The sequence below is a fragment of the Oncorhynchus nerka genome, linkage group LG12 (assembly GCF_034236695.1).
Source record: "Oncorhynchus nerka isolate Pitt River linkage group LG12, Oner_Uvic_2.0, whole genome shotgun sequence".
Taxonomy (NCBI): Eukaryota; Metazoa; Chordata; class Actinopteri; order Salmoniformes; family Salmonidae; genus Oncorhynchus; species Oncorhynchus nerka.
Genome location: NC_088407.1, coordinates 54,573,063 through 54,596,666, shown reverse-complemented (window position 1 = coordinate 54,596,666; position 23,604 = coordinate 54,573,063). Strand labels below are relative to the sequence as shown.

The 23,604-nt window shown below is 44.3% G+C and overlaps 1 protein-coding gene across 1 annotated transcript in view; it reads right to left on the bottom strand.

Annotated features, from left to right (window-relative positions):
• Window positions 1–341: 341 nt before the first annotated feature.
• Window positions 342–23,604, bottom strand: part of LOC115138379 (collagen alpha-1(XII) chain-like) — a 68,434-nt gene continuing 45,171 nt past the window's right edge. The window contains exons 35-66 of the mRNA XM_029675171.2: window positions 22,789–22,931; window positions 21,030–21,159; window positions 20,781–20,923; window positions 20,499–20,628; window positions 19,863–19,982; window positions 19,538–19,684; window positions 19,333–19,449; window positions 18,524–18,676; window positions 18,278–18,352; window positions 18,020–18,159; window positions 17,737–17,860; window positions 17,386–17,529; window positions 16,945–17,109; window positions 16,784–16,822; window positions 16,511–16,649; window positions 15,386–15,528; window positions 14,770–14,879; window positions 9,411–9,569; window positions 8,980–9,057; window positions 8,019–8,105; window positions 7,403–7,456; window positions 6,778–6,873; window positions 6,368–6,421; window positions 5,065–5,118; window positions 4,567–4,620; window positions 4,015–4,086; window positions 3,699–3,734; window positions 3,547–3,613; window positions 3,264–3,446; window positions 2,660–2,737; window positions 1,119–1,289; window positions 342–687 (exon numbers count right to left, since the gene is read on the bottom strand). Of these exons, the coding sequence (XP_029531031.2) occupies window positions 677–687; window positions 1,119–1,289; window positions 2,660–2,737; window positions 3,264–3,446; window positions 3,547–3,613; window positions 3,699–3,734; window positions 4,015–4,086; window positions 4,567–4,620; window positions 5,065–5,118; window positions 6,368–6,421; window positions 6,778–6,873; window positions 7,403–7,456; window positions 8,019–8,105; window positions 8,980–9,057; window positions 9,411–9,569; window positions 14,770–14,879; window positions 15,386–15,528; window positions 16,511–16,649; window positions 16,784–16,822; window positions 16,945–17,109; window positions 17,386–17,529; window positions 17,737–17,860; window positions 18,020–18,159; window positions 18,278–18,352; window positions 18,524–18,676; window positions 19,333–19,449; window positions 19,538–19,684; window positions 19,863–19,982; window positions 20,499–20,628; window positions 20,781–20,923; window positions 21,030–21,159; window positions 22,789–22,931 (3,416 nt within the window). The 3' untranslated portion in view covers window positions 342–676. The remainder of the gene's footprint in view (window positions 688–1,118; window positions 1,290–2,659; window positions 2,738–3,263; window positions 3,447–3,546; window positions 3,614–3,698; window positions 3,735–4,014; window positions 4,087–4,566; window positions 4,621–5,064; window positions 5,119–6,367; window positions 6,422–6,777; window positions 6,874–7,402; window positions 7,457–8,018; window positions 8,106–8,979; window positions 9,058–9,410; window positions 9,570–14,769; window positions 14,880–15,385; window positions 15,529–16,510; window positions 16,650–16,783; window positions 16,823–16,944; window positions 17,110–17,385; window positions 17,530–17,736; window positions 17,861–18,019; window positions 18,160–18,277; window positions 18,353–18,523; window positions 18,677–19,332; window positions 19,450–19,537; window positions 19,685–19,862; window positions 19,983–20,498; window positions 20,629–20,780; window positions 20,924–21,029; window positions 21,160–22,788; window positions 22,932–23,604) is intronic.

Sequence of the window (23,604 nt, the reverse complement as noted above, 5' to 3'; positions counted from 1 at the left end):
AATATGATGTATATATATATATGTTTTTTGTTTTAATTGAGGAAAATGGCAAGAAAATCACATTTAGCATAGATTAGGCAAACATACAAAGAACATCATTATTAAATGTACAAATGGCACATGCTTCAGTTTGGATGGGAGTACAAGCTGTGTAAATCACTCAGGCATCATAATAAAACAGAGGGTTATGCTGGAAGTAAGTCAGTAGGAAGCGGGGTTATAAGGCACGAGCTCAATACAGATGTCAACTGATTTTAGTGGATTGTGTGGTTCAAACATAATTTACAAGGCACAATTAGTTTATTTACAGATATCACGTCTCCATGTTAACACTGTTGTTCTTTTGTTATGAGATCCAATTTATGAGTAGTTTTTTTTTTTTTGAGTGGTTTTTTTTACATGCTCCTTCCTGCGCAGAGAAGCTCTCTCTCTTTCTCGGTTTGCTGGGGTTTTTGCTCAAGATGCAAACAGGCCAGTAGGGTTGCCATCTCTGCAGCTTGTCTGATAGAAGCTGTAAAGTGGTGTTAGTGCCAGTCCACTCCTTTCTTTCTCGTTTTTAGGTTTTTAATGTTGTTCATTCGTTATGTCCACGATGGTTATCCTTACGGGGTCATTAGCCAGTGAGCTAACATCTCAGAAACAGGACTTCAAAGTGTAAGGCGGCTTAGAAAGTTTACTAGGACCGACCTGGAAACAGTTCAAACAGGGGGTTAGATCTCTCTGTTTGGAGAAAGTTATTTGCCATTTCTATTTGTTTTACATGCTATTATGAAAATTAACTCTATGACAAACATATTGAGACCTTGGAAGTAAAGGGTTTATAATGTTGTGAAAAGCCTGTTGTGGGCACTAAGATAAATCCACTGTTCCATTTGCATAAAATTGGTTGGATCAAAAGGAACTTGGTACTTATACTGAATATCAACATTGCACTTTTGTTAAAAACCCTTGAAACCCATGGTCTCCATACATTGAACCAGAGCAGAAAGTTAGCTGTTGAGTACAGTATCTCTCTGTAAGTTGTATATACATTTGTGTGCATACATTACATTCGTACATTCACTATGTATTCAGCTATCCTGCCATGCAGATAGAGATTCAGTCAGTCGTGGACATACCTGGGTAGCCTTGTCCATTGTAAGGAATGCCAACACACTGGGAGGAGTCACAGTAGCCAGGGGGCCCGGGTGGTCCCCTCACTCCTGGGGTTCCCTGGCGACCAGGAGGGCCACGAGGCCCAGCAGAGCCCGTAGTACCTGTGGGGCCAGTCCGAGCCTCACCTGGTGGCCCTGGGATTAGATAAAGGAAGGTAGGGTATGGGAATTAAATAACGAATACTCAGACTCAGAGCGAAACCCCACTGACATTACCCTTAAATCGCAACTGGAAGTGGGGGGGATTGGTTTCTTACCACTGTAATTTAGATATTTAGACAGCTCAATTAAAAGTCTGAAAAAAGCAAGCCAGTCAGACTGTGGAGTTACCCCCTGCCCCAGTCTGTCTAGACAGTACAAACCAAGGATGGAATTTCCCCCCACTCTCTCTCGCTCTCTTAAGTGAGCACATGTGTTGTCAATGAAGGAGCCACCAAAGCAATGCTCAATGTACAAAAATCAGATTCTCCATACTCAACAATGAGTCATCATGGCTAGCTACCTTCCTCCCTCTGCTGCTAGGTCGTGTCTCACTTCATTCACAGAAACAGACTTGGCAGTGTTCGACTGAAGGGGAAAAGTAGACATCAATGACTGGCCTGATATCTCCACTAGCCCGTGATAGGAAAGCTCCTGGGGACTCAGGGCCTTCACATGCTGAATTTCAATTAAAGGGGAATGCTATGTTAAAGGGGCCTCTATGAAGACAGAATAATATCAACATTGAATAAGACGGCTATTAGAGACTAATCCTCAGCCATTTCTAGAATGGGTTTGGGATCACTGGTGAATGATTAGAGGTAGGAGTAAGATTGTTTTGATTATAGAAAATAGCAGCTATAATGCATCAGCACATGTTAAATCCTTCATTCAGAAATAGACCCAGGCCCTCAGTCATTTGATGTATATTACTGTGTGTCGATCTTGCATCGTCAGACTTGTGGTATGTTGATCAAGAGGAACTTTAATTCCCTTGGAAAACGTGTGAACACATCTGTGCGGACCGATCCCATGAAGAAGAAACACACATTATCTCTAGAAAGGAGAAGTGTTTTGCTGGAAATACATTTGATCGTTCACTAAGAATTTATGAAGCACAGCAGCCCCAACGAAGGTTCTTGAGACACACAGCTAGGCAAATCTTGGCCTGCCCCTCAGGTCTGTCATTTAGATCGCACTGGGAGGAGTTCTAAAGGGCACAAAGAGAGGTCCAAGTAAAGGATGTAGAACAAATGGCTGCCATGGTGAAACTAGGTTCAAACTGTAGATCAGGAACTAATGAATGGGAACATATTGTCTCCAGCTGTTGAAAATGACCGTTTAGAGTAAATATGTGTGAATATTCTTATGTTCCATGCCTCGTTGTTAAGGTACATGAGCTGAATTACAGAGTCAGGGCCTTGCATTAATGGTCCATGACTTCTAGTGAGATGGGGGGGGGCCTTGGAAGAGGCATAGTTGTGCAATAGGTTATTGTACATGAGAAGTGATGTCCGAGGTCTTACCAGGCGGACCACTGAGTCCTCTCTGTCCTCTCTGTCCTGTTCCAGGGGATCCTCTCTCGCCCTTCTCTCCTGGCGTCCCTGCAACAACACAATCAGACACAGAGAACGGGTTATTAGCAATGACAAAATGTCCCATTGTACGGTACAATGTATCTGTAACAGAAAATAACTGCTCTTGAAACCACAAATGAGCACGTTTGAGGATGGAGGAAATTGTAGCATAGATCAGATTTACTGTAGGAAGTGAAGCATGATGGCAGATGACCCTCAGGTCTTAGCATGATATCAGGTTCCAACTTCGACTCTATATGTTCAGCCTACTGTAGATGGGGGTTTTGCACAATCGCTTGCAATCAAAACTGCCATTTGATCTTTGAGCTCGTCATTATTTAATTATACCATCATTGTAAAAGTTTCAATGCTACTCCAGATGATTTGCTATGAGGTTACATGGGATGAACAAGAGCACAGACTGTGTCCTACATGTAAGTCAAAACTGGAAGTTCTGCATCTCTGCAGAACTTGTCATTTACTTTCTAGCCATCCAAAAACAGACAGGAAGTAATACAACAGGCAAACAAAAAACAACACATATCACACTCACCTCTCTCTCCTTGGTTTCCAGGTAAGCCGGAGTTTCCAGGGAAACCGTTTCGGCCAGTCTGTCCAGGTTCTCCAGGGGGACCCGTGTTGCCGGCAGGACCAGCAGGGCCGGCAGGGCCCGGGTTGTTGCTACGGTAACCAGTGGGGATCTGGTTGATCATATTATCAATTCTGCTCATCTGACCTGAGAGGAATGAATAAAGATATGACGTCAGACAATGAATCCAGTGCGTGTTTGTGTACCCAACCAATGCTGGCTTATGAAGTTCGAAACGGCCACTCACTGTTCACAAGCTGTTCGCAAACTTGTCTGGCAATGGAGCGCATCAGATTTTGAGATGCAAAGTCTCCCTGGAAAACAGACACATTTTGGTGAGACAAGGTAATGCTACTCTGAAACGTTATGAAGTGTCCAAAGATACAGTACTGTACATACCCTCTCTCCCTTTTCTCCCTTTATTCCAGCCAATCCCTGTGAAAGAGAGGAAACATGGATTTTCTCAATAACAGGAATGGCATTCATTTGATTGAGATTTGCAACGTTTTCCAACTGAATCGAATGCAATCAGGGGTAAATGTTCCGAATAAGGTCATCCATTCAGAACCAGAGTAAAATCCTTCCTTCCACAAATGAAGTTTAGAACTTCATTTCAGGAGTGGGAGGAAATTCTGCACTATTTTGGCACATCTTGGCCATTGCCTCCTTGAGGACCCATGCAAATCACCATATGACCACTTGTATTTGTACATACTGGGTTTCCTGTGTCTCCTGGTTTTCCTTGGTTGCCTGTGTTTCCTGTGTTTCCTGGAGATCCTGGGCTTCCCTGGATGATGGAAAGATAACAGCGTTATTGTTACATCCACTTACCAACGTTACCAAGGAGTAAATACAAGAACAACAACCACTCCCGGTCTCTGTTATATAACATGCTGTATAATACGGTTCAGCCTTATATTGTGTTGTATATCCACAGTCAAGGCACCATACAGTATATTGTGCCAATAACACTAAAATGGGTGGAAACACTGCCAACAGGGATAGGATGCTTAACGGTCCTCAGATCAGTCCTTATGGTAAAGTAGGCCCTCTTCCTATTGGAATGGTGTTGCCATTCATTAACTGGAGGCAGGCCTCCACCAGAGTATAGGGAATGAGATGCATGCTTGATCGTCAATACTTACTGAAGGACTGAGTTTGTCTGTGTTTTGACCACGTGCTGCAGGCTAACTAACAGGCTAACTATCAGGTATTAAAAGACACCCCCAGGAGGTTTTACTTCTCTTGACTGAAATCCAGTACTCACCATCGGTCCCGTTGGGCCTCTAGGTCCCGAGGGTCCTTCCTTCCCTGGTGGTCCCTGGGGAAAAAAGATGGCCAATCACAAACAGGCAACAATAAAAGTTACACTTCATTATAAAGAAGTTGGCAATAAGTTTTAGTTGCGGTCCTTAAGTTGTTGGTATAAAGTTGTTGTTGTTTCCAAGTTATGTTGTCGTTCCAAGAGATGAGTACATAAAGATTTAGTGAAATAAACCAGGACCTCTCTGATCTCCCTTAGCGACCAATCTCTGTTGTGTATTTTACTGCACCCATCCTACGGAGCCAAACTACGTCATCTGACAAGGGTAGTAACATCATTAACATGCAACAGAATACTATGAGCACACAACATTTTAACTGCACACTTTGAGTTAAATAGGTGATCACATGCTTAAGTAGGTGCTGGCTCGATTCATGGCCTTTCAACGGGTCGGGTACACTAAGCATGCTCTGTGTAGAGGTCCAGAGAGGCAGATCTTACCCTCACTCCACCTGGTCCAACAGAACCCATAGGACCAGCGGCACCAGCAGGACCCTGCAGGAACACAACACACTCAATCAAACTGTGATAACCAGTAATAACACACCCACATCGGACTTCTCCCAAATGGCCCATAATTGCATTTTCATATTGCCAGAAATGTACTCGTTTTCTCTCTGTTTCTCTCTAGGTTCCCTGTGATTTAGTGAGAACATGATGCACTTAGCTGATGCATCTTAGTGCCAGTACCTTAGGATACGTGTATTGGCTGTTGAAATGCATGTTGTTAACAGGAGCTTTTGACAGACAAGGCTGCTATAGCCATAATCATAACGCAATGAGAAACTCTCAACAAAATGTTTCTTTAGTATTAATAACTTCGCAGGGTAATTGTTAGGGTTCAGGGGACTCTCATATTCCCAACGTAAAGCCGTCCTTGATGGGACGCGAATGACTACGTAAATGATGCTCATTACTGACGTTACAGAATAATCCCTCCGATCATTCAGCACTGGAGTTTTCAGTTTGTAAAGTCCCTGGCCATGGTGGATGTTGTGCGGAGGACCAGTACCAAAGTATTATCACAGTATGTTGTGGTCCCCTTCTAAGATGGGCAAGGAGTCCATCTATGAGAAGAAGAAGGATATCTTCCAAGAAAACTCATGATCTTTAGTCCCATTGTCTCCAGAAATCGCTCTTTGGGCTTTTGATGCAATGTAGGCTCCACATACACTTTGAGAACATAATCATGTGGTCATTGGCAACCTTGAAGGATTTACTCATCCAATGCTGAGGTTGTTCGTCTTCTCAACACATTCTTTCCCAGCTATTTAAATCCAATTAGTGGTACCCAAGTAGAGCCACGAATAGTCTGCAAATACCTATTTTTGGCCCTGACTACAGGGTTTAGAGTAAGTGCAGTTGCAGGACAGTAGTGTAATTTGTTTTTAAACATTTTTTATTTCTTTATTTAACTAGGAAAGTCAGTTAAGAACAAATTCTTACTTACAATGGCGGCATACACCAACATGTACAGTTCATATCAATCCTCCACTCCCATTGGCAAGACCATTCTGTTTCCCATAATATCTTAACTGGTGGCCGTCCACTGAGTGTCAAACGGCAGGTTGATTAGAGAGTATACCCCACTCTGGGGACTGTATGGCCTACCTCCTACTTTGAAAGTGGTTGCAGCGTTGCCATGTGGACAGATTCCAGGCTCCAGTAGCAATGTTTCTCTCAGTGAATCGCCTCCGGTTTCCTGTTCCAAACCACAGCTAATGAAAAAGAGAGCGGTACTCACTTTCAGCCCAGTCAGGCCTGAGTCTCCGGGATCTCCCTTTGGTCCGGGGCGTCCCTGAGAAGACGAAGAGGGGAGGATTAGAACTATGAGTACAAAGGTAAGTCCAACGCTGAACAACTACAGGGATCTGGTGTTTCTCTTTGTCATGTAGTCTGTAACTGAGAGTGAATTTATAGCCCAGCTTTAGTGGAATTTCTAAAGGAAGAACGTTCTAGAATAAATAGGATCTTAACACTCGGTGACTGTGTGTGTAAATCATAAGTCAGGGAGGACGTCGTACAGTCCCCACACACTGTGAATCCAACAGAACATTCCAGATGAAGGATAGCTGCAGTGACGGTTGCAATTGTATTTTTATGTTCACTAAACATAGTTTAGTTTTCCTCGTAATCTAAGGGGGTGTTACTTACAGGTTCTCCTGGCAGAGACAAGCCATTAGGGCCTTGTGGACCTGGAGGTCCGGATTGTCCTGGAAGTCCTTGTTCTCCACGGGGGCCCATTGAACCCTATGGTAGAAGCGGAATGACAAAACCAAACATAGTCCCATTACTTTTAAACTATTCACACCATATCTCCCTGTAGACCTCTCCACAACAGGGCTGAGAGAATGAGAATGAACTGTTGGTGAGAAACAAGTTCTATTTCTCATCAGACCTCTCGACACTGGCCTCCGTAAATCAAACTGGGGAGAAATACACAGTACAAATCAAGCTGAAGAATATACAGTACATTCAATAAGTGAGTTCAGATGTGAGCAATCTGTTTTGTCTGATGGGGCATGCAAATGGTGGACTGTACTGTTCAGTGGTAACTGCTTTGAGATCCCTACTGCATTATGCTGAACTCTGCTTTACTGTAAATGAGTTGGGCCTTGGACTGTAGCCGAGTTAGCTCAGTTGGATATGGCTTGATTCAACGTTTGATTGTGGCTCGGACCACACAACACCATAATATCCAATGAATCAGACTCATTAATCGCTCTGGATCCAAGTGTGTGTTAAATGGCTTGATAATGATCCAAAAATCTTGACTTACAGTTGGGCCTGAGTCTCCCCTTTCTCCTCTGGGTCCTTTAGTACCTGGTCCACCCTGGGAAAGTCAAGACAGAATGAAAGACAGAGTCAGAGACGGAGAATCAGAGCCATCCCCACAACAGGAGCTGCTTCCAGACCTAAACCCCAAGCCTTCAGGAATCCCCTGAAGTAGTGAGGTTGCAAAGTGAAGCATACATATTCCAGACTCCTCTTCAAGGTTTTTCCTGTGTTTTTATTTTGTCAGATGGGCATTTATCTTTTGACACATCTCTAAGCCTGATAGCCCACACCTCATCTCACGCCATTCATCTCATCCCCCTCTCTTTCGTTTTCCATGGGAAAAACACAGACACTCACATGAGGGATGTCCCCACTCTAATATCCACATGCTTAAACGTTAGAGCACGGCAACAATTATGAAGAAAAAAGAATACCCCTGTAACACTATTCCTATATGTCCACATCATCGTAGTGGAGACAGAGTGGTATCATCATCATCATTATATAAGAGAGTAGACAGAGAGCTTTGCTGCCAGGCGAGGACAGACCGAAGTTGAGAGAACCCTGCCCCAAGACAAGGCGAAATGGAGGTATGGAGGGATGGTTAATGTCTTTACCGAGGGGCCGGGTGGCCCCGGAGGGCCGACACTGTCCTGTGCACACGTGCACGCGTGGGGAAGAGCTGGGCACTTGAGCTCATCTCTCTGCAATACAGAAAGGAAGGAGAGGGGGAGGGAGAGGAAGATAATGAGAATGTAAAAAATACTTTACTAAAATACAATATTAATAGTATGACCCATTGGGCATCACGTGACATCTGTGGGCCTTTCTGATAACCCACAAAATACAGATAAGTGCAGATAGGAGTATCTGTATTGAAAATGAGTGCCACTGCTCTGACAACCCAAACCATAAAATGGTGCCTTGAAGTTTTCCTTAAGGAAACCCATTAGAAAAGCTGATCAAGTTTTTATAAAACTGGTGTGCATACTAAAATATGACTAGTGGAATGCATGGCCTACACACAAATACTCTTTGACAACTGAAACCCAACTGTTTTGTGGAAGGAAATATGTGACATCTTACACAACGCAGCCTTCTTTGCCACGATATATGAATATATCATGCAAATTACACAGAGAGGGAGAGAAGGGTAATTGGCTACAGTCAAGTAAGTAAGTGCACATGCATCTGGTAATAAACATATCACAGATGAGTACTATGATTCATCTGTTCACCACATGATCAAAAGGACCAGTTGTTTTGGTGGGACTGGAATTGTAAAACTGTACACAGATTAATCCAGTTAAAGAGGAATACAATGGTCTATTCAGGCCTGCCAACGCAATCATTTCATTTGAAACGTTTCCCCAGCTAGGCTTCAGACAAAGTCTATACAGCACGTGCACACTTTAGAAATAACACATAACCTCTGACACATGCATGCACGGAAGAATGTAATGGCTCTCTTAACTTATAGTACGTGCTAGAGGGCGAGTCAAAGTGCCAAAGGTTTGATGGTACTGTACAGGTATGAGGCCTTTACTAGAAGGCCGTCCACGGCGAAACTGCTCTTACCGTGGCCGGGAGGTCACAACATTTGTCTCTGCTGGTCCAGCTCAAGCTGCACACAATGTCAAACATCTGGAGCTGGAACTGCACAACAGAACAGAGAGAGAGGAGAAAAAGAGAGATTAGAACACAGATGGGCGTTACACATGGCTTCCATTGAGCTCCAGCGCTGAGGACTCAACACGGCACGGCTCCAGACACAGACCAGCACCCACAGAGAGCTGGAGCACAGGTGAGATGAGAGAGAGCAGCGTCTTTCATTCCTCCAGCAATGGCTGAGTTGTAGCTCTTACTTGAGCATCAGCAGATGAGGAGCTAGGTGTAAAACCTGGGCACTTTGCACTTCACACTTAACACCAATAGCTTGTGTGTGAGTGACGGATGCATTTCCTTAGGGGTTTTCCAGTTTGAATAAGTGTTGTACATTTTCCACTCACCGTTGCCGACTCCCTTTTTGATCCTCCTGACTTGGCCATCTTTCCCAGCACCTCATAGCCGTCTGTGGAGATGTTGTTGGCCTCCTTGATGGGTTTCTCTGCCACCTCCTGGCAGTCCACGTTCAGTTTGACCCTCTCGGGAGAAACACTGATGTGAAGCTGTAGCAGGAGGAGGAAGAGGAGAGGATTATTAGTCAAGACCACTCTAATCTCAATATGAACTACGACAGCAACGGGTGGCAAGTAGTCTAGCGGTTAGAGCGTTGGGCCAGTAACCAAAAACGCTAGTTTGAATCCCCGAGCCGACAAGGTGAAAAATCAGTCGATGTGCCCTTGAGCAAGGCACTTAACCCTAATTGCTCCAGGGTCACCTTGATAATGGCAGACCCTGGCCGTGACCCTATACTCTCAGAGGGCGTCTCAGGGGGAGTTGGGATATGTAAAAAAAAAAAAACACATTTCCAAAGTGAAGCAGGTCAAATATAAGCACCCACCATGTTATTATTATTATCTCATTACAATGTTTGGACATCCAGGCTTGCGTAAGATACTGAGAATGTCCAGAGTTTTTCACATGCCATTTCCTTATTAAAAAAAGAGCCTCTCTCTACAATGGAAAGACCTAATAAGGAACACGATTCGATAGACTCGTAACATAAACTACTTTTTTGTTGTTGTTTTGATTTGATTTGAAACTAAGAACCCAGTTGAACCCATGTGGAGTCGAAACTGATGTTTATTAAGATGCTGATACTGTATTTCACTAAATCACCACTATTAACATGATTTGTTATTCAGTCCTCCTTATAATTAAGTTATTATATATATATTTTATTTCACCTTTATTTAACCAGGTAGGCCAGTTGAGAACAAGTTCTCATTTACAACTGAGACCTGGCCAAGGTAAAGAAAAGCAGTGCGACAAAAAACAACAACACAGAGTTACACGTGGGATCAACAAAAGTACAGTCTATAACAAAATAGAAACATCTATATACAGTGTGTGCAAATGGAGTAAGGAGGTGAGGCAATGGCTTAGAATCACGTAAGAACATTCTGGTTGTAGGTCCCTTGGAAGAAAGTTGATGTCAGAACATAAAAAAATTGAAAAGATTAAACAAGATATGGCTATATATGAAACCACACACACTGTCAGAATATGGGCCTTTGAAATGATGTTGTTTGCGGTAACCCATCAAAAGCGCTACACTTTTACACACTTTCCTGTGCAGTTGCATTTTCTTTTAACAGTCTGACAAGCTTTCACCCTGACAGAGAGAGCAGGCTAACATTACTGTCCTATAGAGCAATAACAACTGCACTTGGCAACCACCCTCATAATTACAGTGGACTTTCTTGGCAAGAGAACAGACTATCTGACCAACCACAGGAGAGGGGTCTGATACCTCAGGATACTGGCATGGACATAGATACTATGATGCACTTGTGGGCTTACCAAAAATAACGCTCAATGATGTACTGCAAGTGCAAAGAATGCGAACTTATACATTACTGGACAATATTACTGGAAAATTAGGATTCACCATAAAACGGTCAGTGTTTTCTCTCACCATTTGAAAGCAAAATAGAATTCCATCAACTGAAATAGGCTGATGTTGGTGAACAGGAAGCTTATTCAATTGGGACCCAATCATTGAATCGCACAATGGCCCATTCTCTAACAAAAGCCTGAGAAAACTATCACACTGACACAGATGATTAACATCTTCTGAATGGATCAAAAACCACAGGAGTCAAGTCAGACCAGACCTCGACTTCCACCGTGACCAGCCAAGTCACAATTACACTCAATTAATCCTCCCTTCCTCTGCCCGTAGCTCTTCTGGACATTGACACATCTTGGACACATCTCTTTCACAGCACTCCATTCTCCCATTGGTCTACTGTAGACACCATACTGTAGGCTGTATCAGAGCTAGGTGTCCAGTCTACAGACATAGTACAGAAACAGTTCATATAGTCATATATTGGCTTCTGTTGCCTTCTTTCCCCCTGATTCCCCTGACATACGTTCATGATTTCTATCGGACTCCATTGTCTTAGTATTGGCTGTGTCTTCACGGCTCCTCCTTTTTCTCCGCCTTGAGCCCTGATCGCCATGAAATCACAGTTCACATCCAGCCTCACTACCTAAAATAGGATTCCTTAATTAGATTGACATATCTGAAATGTTTTGATGCAAAGCTAAATTGCATTCACAGGTCTCAACTTTTTTCAGGAAGAGACAAAATCCTAGTTTAGCTATACTACTGCCACCAGATCATTCCAGACATCTATGCTTCCATGTCCAGTCCTGGAGGACAATGGCATATACCCATCCAGGCTTCCGAAGGAGCTTGCTTAGGATTGGTTGTAAAGTCACCATTTCATTTCCGAGTGGCTTCCTCTGGGACTGGAATGGTAGTATGCTTCATTAAATCTGCTTGACTACCTCACGGAATGGAAGGCTTTTAAAAGAAGTCATCAGAGAAAACACTGTAGTAACGAGAGTACAAAGAGGGCAGTCAGGGCTATGGCAAAGTATCAGTTAGAGATTGACCAAAGACCAACGTTTTAAACAACTTGGGTTCTTTGGAGCATTCTCTTCTCCCACTCATTCTCAATGAGTGCATGCAAATACTGGCAAAACCTAACCACCCAATCCCTGAATGGAAAGTTTGAGAGAGTTTGGGTCCTCTCAGAGAATAATAGCTGCATTTGTGAAGCTTTAAGTATGGGCAAACTGCAGAGTGGGTGGACTGAATACATCTAGCTATGACAAAAACCACTAAAAACGTTAATATTTCCACTTGATCGCAACAAAATGCAAAACCCCCCAATGGCACCAATGAGACATACAATATATGAGTTGATGAAAAAACGTTTACCCTGCTATTAAACTATATGAAGTAGCTACACCCTACACATTTTACTACACTTGGCAAACCTCAGGACCATAGTTCAAATGAGAGCATGGGTCAGACTAGAAATAAAGATGAGGGTTGGTTTGGATTATTGTCTCATATTTTCCCATGGACATGTCTAATCTTAGAATTAACAATTCATTTTGTGAGTGAAATAGTCGAGAGGAGGGGAAAACCTCAACTGCATTATGAGTCTCATAACAATCTATTCTGAGTTCATATCAAAAGATATGAAGTGCTCTGAGGTAGGGAACACTATCCATGCTACGGGCTACATTTGAGCATTTGTGGAACAGCTGTATTTAAGTCCAGCTGTCCTTTCTGACTTCACTAGTCAGATAGGTTCCAGCGCCACACGCTGAGGTCACTCCAAACCACCCATGGATGAACCATTGGGAAACCACAATACACACAAAAACTCCAGTCAGTAACTACAGTATACACATGCACCAGTCCAGCAATTAATCTGGTAGGTAGACTGCTATAGATTCCTATTCCCTCAGCGCAGTAACCGCAGCACCACATACTAGCCACTCAGAACACTCAGACTGCAGGCACCACCACAGCAATAGACAAGAAACACAGACATGTAGGCTGGTACCCAACTAGAGCTCTGATGATGTCATTGTGCTGATGTCACTGACGTCATCGGATATAGCCCTGACCCAACATTTTCCAGGGTCCCATTCATAACACTGTCCTGTAATTAGCTTTGCTGCTTAGTGGTCTGACTGAAACTACATTCATTTGAGGTTCTATGGGCAAACCATTCTCCCTCATAACTTTTAAGTGTTCAGAGTGGACTCATTGACCTTAGGAAGTACATTTGATGTCAGATCAGAGTAGACTACACTAGAGGGTCCTCATGATTTTGGAGGACCCTCAGAAACATGGATACACTTGAAACATTCTTCAAGTCCATTGGAAACAATAACATCTACATCTTACATGTATCTTACATCTTGAACCGTTCATAAAATAATATGAAAATATACTGACGTTCATTGTTTAAATCCTTCACATCTGTTGATAGCTGAGCATAACAGAGGATGTTTTACATTGTGCCCTGCTTTGAGTTGGGCCTAGTGTTTTGATGTCCCATGTGAGCTCCTCTAGTCCTGCTGTGACTTTGCGGTACCCAGAATGTGACAGAATTTAAAACTTGGCATGTGACAAAATCATTATATAGAAACAAGGGCTTTTAAAAATGAATTACAGCATTTTCTGTAGTGTTATTTCAACAGGGTTGAAAAGCCTTGAGTGGTTAATGACTGTAGGTATGTACTCAATGACCCCCACTCAGACTTGACATTGTAGTCCCACCATAGGAAAGTAACAGGGCGGCAATGGGAATCCAGACTCAGAGGCAGGAAGATGTGAAGTATAGGAGATGCAATATATGTCCAAATATCTCCATTCATGTTTACAGATGTTTGTAAGTCTCTTTGGGCTTGTTGAATTTTTTGGTCGATTACATCAGTTTATTCCACAGGCTGCAAACATGGCGTGTGATAATACTTTGAGAGGATTTTCTCTGACTTTTACAAACCATTTGTTGAAGCTGGAAATTAATGTTATTAACATATAATTTGATTCAAGCAGCAAGTAGTCTTGAAAATACTTCATAGGGCACACGCAGCTAGCTTTCTGTTTTGCGTGGTAAAAGTACGACCTGGTGATTTTCCCAATGTATCATGTTTTATTTATTGTAAACGAGGTAAACCACAACAAACACTGATCCAATAACAGCCCACTTCCTCAGAATGTTCAGGAATTCCCACCTGACCGCCGCCAGGATAATGGCCAATCAGCACACTGTAAGCCTCCATCGCTAGGCTAACTGGTTGCACATTGTGCAAGGTGACCATGGGTCACCAAAGTCTCCTCCAACCTTTGGAAAGATATTTATAGTCCTTCCAAACCATTCATCAAAATAACTGCCTAAAGTCTCAGAAAACAAAGCTAAACGCCAGATTGTAAAAAAGGCCTGAACTCCACTTTGGCACCGAATCCATATCGCATTCAATGTCGTGAGAGGTAGGTAACCAGATCCTAGCTAGACCTTAGTCTTGGCATTGATTATCACCTCAGTAGGTGAACTCAATGAGGCAAAACACTAATCCACAGAAACATCAACTATGAACAGACATAACCGCTCATAAAGACTGGAAACAGACAAATACATCTATCATAGGTGGTGACCATATCAACTGTACACATCCCAGACAGGGATAATCTCCCCTGAATATTAATCTAAAAAAAATTACCACAGAAATCCATTATTCATGTGAAAAAGCTTCTTTGGACCCTGGTGTTTTGGAAGTAATTATCCCAAATTATTGTAGATTATTGCTGATCTGTATGTCCTCAGGAAATTCAACCAGAAAAATAAGACAAGATATGTGATTCCTTTGCCAAGCCAGAATGGTGTTTACCTTGTGGAAGCTTCCGTGGAAAACTCTCTTCACTTGATCCTCATTAAACGTGGCTCTCTGGACCTCCCCTCTGGTGTCCTTGTTGTAGAAAGTGATTGTTTTGCTGGAAGCTGAAAAGAGGGAATGATGGTTTCAGATGGCCCCCATACATTACAGGGAGACGTCACGCAACACACATGGAAACAGACACAGAGAGTGAGCTACAGGGGAGATAGCCCTCACAAGTAAACACTTATAAACAACTAAACACTTACGTAACTAGCGAATACTTAGGTACAATACTTGATCACAAACTTAGGCACACAAGGGAACACTTATGGACTTGGAAATATGCACAGAGCGTAAAAGTCTGTGTCAAATCAAAACACTTTCCTATGAGAGAGAACTTGATACAGCCAAGTCTGGGGGTTGATGCTTTTGCATTCAGAGGTCTAAATCTCCTTTATCCTTCATTTACCAACAGAGGATCAATGGACCGTAGTGGCCTACAGGTCATTACACTGGTCTACGTTTCTAAACACTGTTATCTGATGCAGTAAGGAGGGGAATCAGACCACAGCTGTTGGGCAGCCACAGCTTTACCCCATAAGAGAAACAAAGCATAGTGGGGGCTTACGGTTGACGGTGATCCCAACCTCAGGGTTGTTGTTGCTGTCAGCAATCTGCCAGATATCAAATGCCTGGTTGGGGGTGTCGGGGAGGAGACGGAAGAGCAGGATTATGGTGTAGGATGGAGGAAGACCCTCTGGGTGGATCTCCCTGGCAGGAACAAAAATACAGGATACAGGTGTCATGGCAGACCTCTTTCATGGAGCTAAAGGATTCTACTTTTGTAAGATGGTCAACTTCATAGACACCAGCCTTGAGAATATCTGATCACTAGTTTACCCAGTTTACCCAACGTAATTTCATTGAAATGACATGGAAACGTTGACTCAACCAGTGTGTGCCCAGTGGGTATAGATCATCAGTATAAATATTTGAGCAACATGAGAGAGTTAACAAAAAACCTGTTTGGATTAAGATGGCAAATCGTAACCTATAGAGCCTTTGGCCAGGATGAAAAACTAGATTCTTTGTAACTCCTGGAAGACCAAAGACACAGAGCAACAATGTTGGCACCTTAAAAACCACACCATAAACTAAAAAGACACACAATATCCACCCTGTCACGTTGGCCACACAACCTGAAAATGGTTGCCAGTTTGAGCCCAGCCTTGAAAAATGACTGACATATTGAAATATTTTTCTGTCCCTACTTTACGGCTGGAAGTGTTTTCACATGTGCACATTGAGTCAATGGCTAACCCACGCACAAATACAAACCATTATGGACAAATTAACAAAGCATGCTCGTGCCTTAGAGGTTAGAACAGAATTCTTGAGCAGCTCAGCAATTGCTTGAAGACATTTTAATGGGCTCAATAAAGACCTGGGCTTTTGACCTGTGGCTGCTTTGGTTGCTCCCTCTATGACATATGTGGAAGAGGGCCCTACCCCGGGAGCTTCACACTCCGAACAAAATTATTTTCTCTTACTAACACTTCATATTCTACAAGCTGCAACAACAAACAGAACTGGCAAGGGGCTCTGTAGATGCTGGATGGGCGCTGGGGGGACCGCAGGCTGCCGAGCCTTTGAAGGTCTTTAAAAATAATTACACAGGCCAGCATTACAGTACGCAGGAGAGGAGCAGGCCGCGCACGAAGGAAACCGGCTGCAAGCACGGACACACACTTACTTTGTGGGCGCAGTGAGGAATGCGTCCTTGTGAAGCCTGTAGGTTATAAAACTGTTGAAGGAGCCAGATTCCATGGACACGCCATTCATGGCAGCAAAGGTCCTGTCTGTGATGTTGAAGCCCTCAAGCATTCTGAAGCCTGGAGAATACACATCAGGTCAAATACACAATCATGAGAAAATTACAAGTCAATACAAAGGAAGATTATGTACAGTACTGACTGGCCCGTAGGTTCTCTCAGTATCTGTCAGTGTATTCAGAATATATACTTACCAGGGGACGTAAACCCGTTGATGTAGATCAAAGGACAAGCTGAAGACGGAGAAATGAAACAACATGACAGGCTGTTAAAGGCTAGAGGACAACAGACAGCAAACGTCAATCTGGTTTAACTTGTGTCTTAAGGCACTGCGTCATGCCGATGCTACTCTTACTGGATGTGGCCGTTTCACAGATGAATGTGATGAGGTTGTCCTGGATCTTGGCGAACGCGTCAAAGTCGTCCACAACAAAGACGTGTCTTTCGCTTGGCTTGCTGCCGATGTTCCTCAACTCTGTCATGTCCACATCGGCCACACCGACCACAAACACGCTGTAACCTGGAGTGAGATGAGTGCAAAGACAACCTTTAGAATCCATACGCCATGGCCTAATCAAGCCTTAGTGGCTGTTCACATCTATTTCACAGTAGCTGATTAGATCTGCCAGTACAGCACTCCAATTTGAAAAAAACGAGCCCCCCCCCCCAAAAAGAGGTAAACAATGCTATACTTCAAAACAAGTTACGTAGCTAGCTACGCTAAATTGACGTTTAAAGTCTGAAAATATCCAGTTTCTGACTTCTATAAGGACAAATCCCAACTTTGAACACTTACCAGAGTGTATCAGGTTGGAGGCACTCTTCTGGACCTCGTCTTGGGAGCGACCGTCGGTGACGACCACCAGAACCTTAGGCACGTGCTTCCTCATGCCGTTGTCTGAGGTGAACACCTTCTCGCCAACGTGCTTCAGAGCAGCACCTGTACACAGAGGGGTCGGACATCAGTCTCAACCTTTAACTCTGGACTCATTCAACTCCACCAGCACGATGAAGACACTATGATGACATTGTCGCTGAGTGAATGTCTCTCGACTTTTCTATTAACTCAACATTATGCATTGAGGGTTAAGGATGTCAGTCAGTCACATTGAGACTGGCAGCCAGTCAGAGTGGTCAGTGGGCGTACCTGTTTTGGTGTTTCCTCCCATGTAGCGGACGAGCTGCAGCGCAGCCAAGGTCCTTCCCTTGTCTTGGTAAGTGTTCAGTTTGAACTCTGTCTTGGCACTGTCACTGTATTGCACAAAAGACACCTGTTTCCAGAAGAAGAGAGAGGGGAGAGAGAGAGAGAGGGAGAGTGAGAGTAAGAGAACATAAAGCATTTACATGAATCCACTCTAAAAAAGGAAAGGAGAACAGAATATGCTGTAAACAACCAGAAGACTCATCACTTTCGTTTTGAGGCGATGTACCTGCATGCCGCCAGGGTGGATGATGTCGAAGGCGCCGATCATGCTGAAGACAAACTGGATCACTTTATTGAAGCTCTCGTCTCCGATACTCCAGGAGCCATCAATCAGGAACACCAGGTCAGCCTTGGCTCCTCTGCACACTGTGGAGCGCATAGAGCAAAGTCAACGGACATGTCAGCTAGGAGACGTTTAAAGAGTTTCTCCTCTGTGTTAGCTTCACGTCACTCCACAGCCTGCTGACTTGAAGCCTCTCCTTACCGTCCAAAGCAGGGGGGATGGTGGCAGGTGGAGGAGGGGTGGGGGGCTCAGTTGGGGCCTCTGTGGGCTTGATCACTGTAACAAAGACCAGAACATAAGCTTTACTAGCATGCCATGTTATCCCCCTGCAAAGACACTGATGTGTTTTCTTACACCCTGAGTGTGGTGGGGGGGGGGGGGTATACATGCGTGTGAACACAATGGAAGTGACATGTTACAGGACTGATGGTTAGTGGGGTTTCTTACGCGTCCTCTCCTTGACGCTGACTCCGGGCCCCTCCATGTTGGGGGTCTGTGTGTACACTGTGGCGTTGTAGAGGGCGTCAGGAGTCAGGCCGTCCCAGCAGTAGTGGCTCTCAGACCCAGTAATGGTGGTCTCCTGAGCTCCCTTGTTAGAGGCTGCAGGTAAAGAGGAAAGAGTTACCCACATCGGTAGTGGATCAGGTGATTTATCCCCATACACTCTAAACGTATTCCCTCAGAGGGGTTACAGCCAGTGGTACTGTAGCGCTTGGACTGAGGCAGCAGTGGGCTTACACAGTGATTTCTGTTATTCAACAGATACCCTTTCAAATAAACAAGAATTTACTTAATGTGGCAAAGTGCACTGCTTCCATCAGTAATGGCTGCCATACTGTAAACAGACTTAAATACTCCAACATTTCTTCACATCTTTTTTCCTCTTACATAACTCTAGTGTCGGAGAGTTAATAAGAAACAGATGGATCAGTGGGAATAAGTCATTTTATCAACTACACCTTTGTGATAGGTTGGTAACTTTGGCTACATATCTGATCGACACTAGACATTCTGAAATAAATATAAAACGAGAGCCAATGTATAGAAACAATCCGCCTGGTGGGAGGAGCTACAGGAGGACGGGCTTGTTGTAATGGCTGGAGCGGAATAATGGAACGGTATCAAACACATAAACATATGGAAACCACATGTTTGACTCTGTTCCATTCATTCCATACCAGCCATTACAATAAACCTGTCCTCCTATAGCTCCTCCCACCAGCCTCGTCTGGCTCCCAGCCAGGAATAGTACTTACAGTCGAAGGGATTCAGTTTGAGTCTATAGGAAGTGGCAGCCCTATGCGGGGTCCATCGCATGCAGAAGGTGTCATAACCAACATTGTAGGTGGTCAGGTCAGTGATGTTCAGGTACACTGTGAAAGACAGGAACAGTCAATCATCTAACCAATCAATCATCCATTTGATCAACCAAAACAATCAAACAACCAATCAATCACTTACGTGTGGTTCCTTGTCCAATGAGAGGTCCGCTAAGGCCAGCGTCATACTGGGCCAACACCTTGAGGTCATAGGTGGTTCCTGGCTGCAGGTTGTGCAGCTGGTAGGTGGTCACATCTCCAACGAAAGTCTCCATGGTCTGATCAGTACCTTCAAGCACAGACAGGAACACTCCAGGTCAATAACAGCAGGCAAGCAATCACATCTTCAAAAGATCTGTGACTTTCTTCTTTAGCAGGATAGGTACTGTATATTAAGCAAGTCAAGTGATTTGTCGTCAGACAATGCTCTTTCACGGCTGAATAGAATAGAACAGTAGCTATCTGACCTGCAGGTGAGTAGACCAGTTTGTAGCCCACCACTCTGGAGGGGGCGGGGTCCCAGGACACTCTGAAGCGAGTGTACCACTCATCTGACACTCTCAGGTTCTGAGGCCCCAGCATGCCAACTGTGGGGAAGGAAACACAGACATTCAAAACATATTAACAACATATTTAAACGCTTTGAACATGAATATCATAGCCATGCGATCCTACGCTATGTATTTGCTTTGATGTGGTGTAATTTGTTAGGGGAAATGAGACTGAGTATTGGGCAGCTCCCGTATGAGTTCTCCCATTGGAGGACAGCCAGTTCACGTCTCTGGCATAAACAGGCAGACTGAGCTGAAGCCAAGTCATGCAGTTTCTATTGTTTCTTAGGTCTAGGATAATAATCAGTGGCTGAGTTTATAAAACCCCTCTACTGGTAATTCTTTGTCTCCATTAACTTTGTGTTTTTGTGTGTGTGTGTGTGTGTGTGTGTGTGTGTGTGTGTGTGTGTGTGTGTGTGTGTGTGTGTGTGCGCGTGCGTGCATGCGACTATGACTTCCAGTATGTAATAGCTGTGCATTTGTGGAGCACCGTGTGGGTCTGTTATTCTATCATGTTGCATAGAGGACCAAGCATACAATGTGCTAGCATACCTGTGTGTCCGTCTCCATCCAGATCTCCTCCTGGTCCGTCAAGGTAGATGGCCTGCACGTTGATCTTATAGGGAGTGTCTGGATCCAGGTTGGGCAGGATGACAGTATTTCTGTTCCCAGGAACCATAGTCTACAGGACATACAGGCAGGACACTGCATGACTATTTGAAACTACAGGTACTTCAAATAAATAAGGACTAAAAATCGTGCCCTGGGCCACATAAAACTTTGGTGGTGTTTGATGAGAATTTCCTGAGACATATCAGCAATATGGGTGCTTACGTGCTCCTCAATGGGGTCTCCAGTGGTGGGGGCATAGGTGATCTTGTACTGCTGCACTGGACCTTCAGCATGTTCCCATGCCACGGTCAGAGAGCTGGTGGTGGCATCATACACACGCATGTTCCTTGGGCCACTGCGGGGAACTGGGACCGGGATAGTAAGGAAGTTAGCACGATATCAAGTGAATAGGTGGACGTGGATAAACCTGTAAAGGCCACAGGATCTTATGTGTGATTTAGTGGATCTTACGTGTTTTGCCCTTGTCTTCGGCCGGCGGTCCTTCTCCGTCAGTATAGATGGCGACCACTCCCACGTTGTAGGACGTGTCTGGGACCAGCTGCTCTAGCAGGGTGGTGGTGGATGTCCCAGGGACCAGGATCTGAATAGGGACAGAGAGGAGAGAGACACAGGGGTCAATGATGAAGGACTGGGCCCAATGGGAGGATGAAGCAAACAGCAGGCCTTACAGGGGGATGGATTCAATCAAACTACTACCCTCATACCCACAGAATGAACAGTAATATCAAGGAGATCTGTAGAAGAACAGTTAGGCTAGCCTTCACTGCAACATCCAGATCGGGAAGGAGTACTTCCTGTTTTAAAAATGTGTCAGCTGTATGGGGAAAACAACAAGCATGCCATTATGCTGTTATGACCCGCATGGTCCTAGCAGCTATGACCCTCCCAGCCTGACAGCTGTTTCATGTGACAACCCTGACAAGCTCTTCCTCACCTCACTCAACAACCTCTTGTGTTTGTCACTGCTCAGTGCTCACTGAAAGGGGGAACAAAATGATGCTTTGATGTCAATGATGTAGGACCCATCCAGACAGTCAGGGAAATAACACACTGAGTAACTAACGTAATGTGCTGACAGTTCCTTACAGCCGCCTGGCTCTTATGACCTATCTGACTGACTATCCGTCGTCTGTATGTGTCTGTGTTAGCTCACCCATACTGGATACCAGACACCACTTGCCTGTGTCTTGCCAACATGATCTCAAAGGGAAACTAGTCTCTTCTCATCTACCTGCCATGTCCTAGTCACCTAGAGTCACATACTATACAAAATATACAGGAGTCCTGTCCACAGCCATCTGGTTTCACTCTCACTTCTGACCCAAAGCACCATTGCATCATGCTCAATGTGTGCTTTTTTTTATCTCTCTGTTTCACATGACTGTTTCTGACGAGCATCATCAAACCCTTTCTTCAGTCTCTGCTCTGGGTTTAATAGCAACATATTCCTCTCAAGAGGTAAACCCAATATTACAAAGCTGCTTTCCTAATCTGGTTAAAGCATACACCAAATCTCCCAGTGTTTAATTTGATGGTAGGCCGTGACACTGGCCACATGCTGACATGGAAAGCTGGCTCTGGCACTGGAAAAGCCCAGCCCTGAGTCCATCATAATATTCCCCAAGAAACAAAATGTGATGAATTTATTTAAAAAACGAGAGCACCTCTAGCTATCAATCAAATGGAACGGCATCACTCTTCAAAGAACTAATGTTCTTTGACTTTAAATAAAAACAGGGTCTCAGTGTCTCAATGCTTCTCACAGATGTGGCTGTTTGCACAGTGTCAAGTAAAGCTCTACTAGTTGTTTGTGGGGCTTCTCCATACATACTTCATAACTCCAGAGAGGTGGGCACAGCCATGCCAGATAAGGAGGGAAAAAGCCCAGATGGGATTTCCTGTTTTAATGAACAAACATGAACATCTCGCCTTAAACCAGTACTAGACTCTTAAATAAAACTGCCACCAGAGAGAGAGTCCATGTGGAGCACAGACAGACAGAGCATTCTTTAAGTAACATTAAGTCAGGGGCGAGGTTGATGTTTCTCCGTTCGGTCCCTTCACAAAGAGCTGTAGTGCTGCAAATTAACTGAAGCGTTGGACTCGGCCACCCTTGCACACACCCCAAGTCCCTGGACTCTGACATTTGACCTCTGACCTGGGGCGGGGTCAATCAGAGGCCCTGTGGGTCTCCTTGGTGGTGACTCACCGACTCGGAGGGCTTGGTGCCGCTCAGGGGGGCGTAGACAACCCTGTACTGCACGACCTCGCCAGAGGCGGGCTCCCAGCGTACGTTCAGGGTGTTAGTGGTGGGACCGAAGACTTGGATGTTCCTCACTGGAATACGCTCCACTATAGAGAGAGACACAGAGATGGAGGGACGGATAGAGGGACAGGGGAGAGGGGGAAAATAAGAGAGTTGGGTTGAGAACAGCAGCTGAAAATATAAATTAGAGAGTCTGACTAAAGATTTATTGGTGCCTGAATGAGACACTAGGGAATGTTCGCCTTGAAGCCATCAAAGCTTTCACTGGGCCTGTGTACAATACATACTAGTTGACTCAACCATTAAAACTGCAGCAAAACACAACATAGTTGGCCAGTCTTCAATACCACACAGACTCTGCTCTAAACATACATCAGCTTTACACTGTACACCTTCAGTAAACAACACTAAAATACCTACAGTAGCTAACGGTTGCTCAGAAGAAGAGGAGAGTAGGTCTGAAGCCCCCTGAGAATTGCCTTTAAAACTAAAGCAGATGTTTCCAGTCTTTGTACCACTCAGCAATGTACCCTCATAAAGACAGAGTGGGAAGTACATGGTGAGCCTCTTTACGTAGAGACCGGACAGTATTGGCCAGGGACAAAGAAGGAAAGGACTTCACCATGAAAGCACATCATCAACAGGTAGCCCATATCGATGGCCTCCGTCAGAGCAATACATCAATCTCTGAAATTGAACGAGATGACCCAAGGCCACGGTAAAATGTATCTGTTAAGTTTGATTAACAACGTTTGTCAG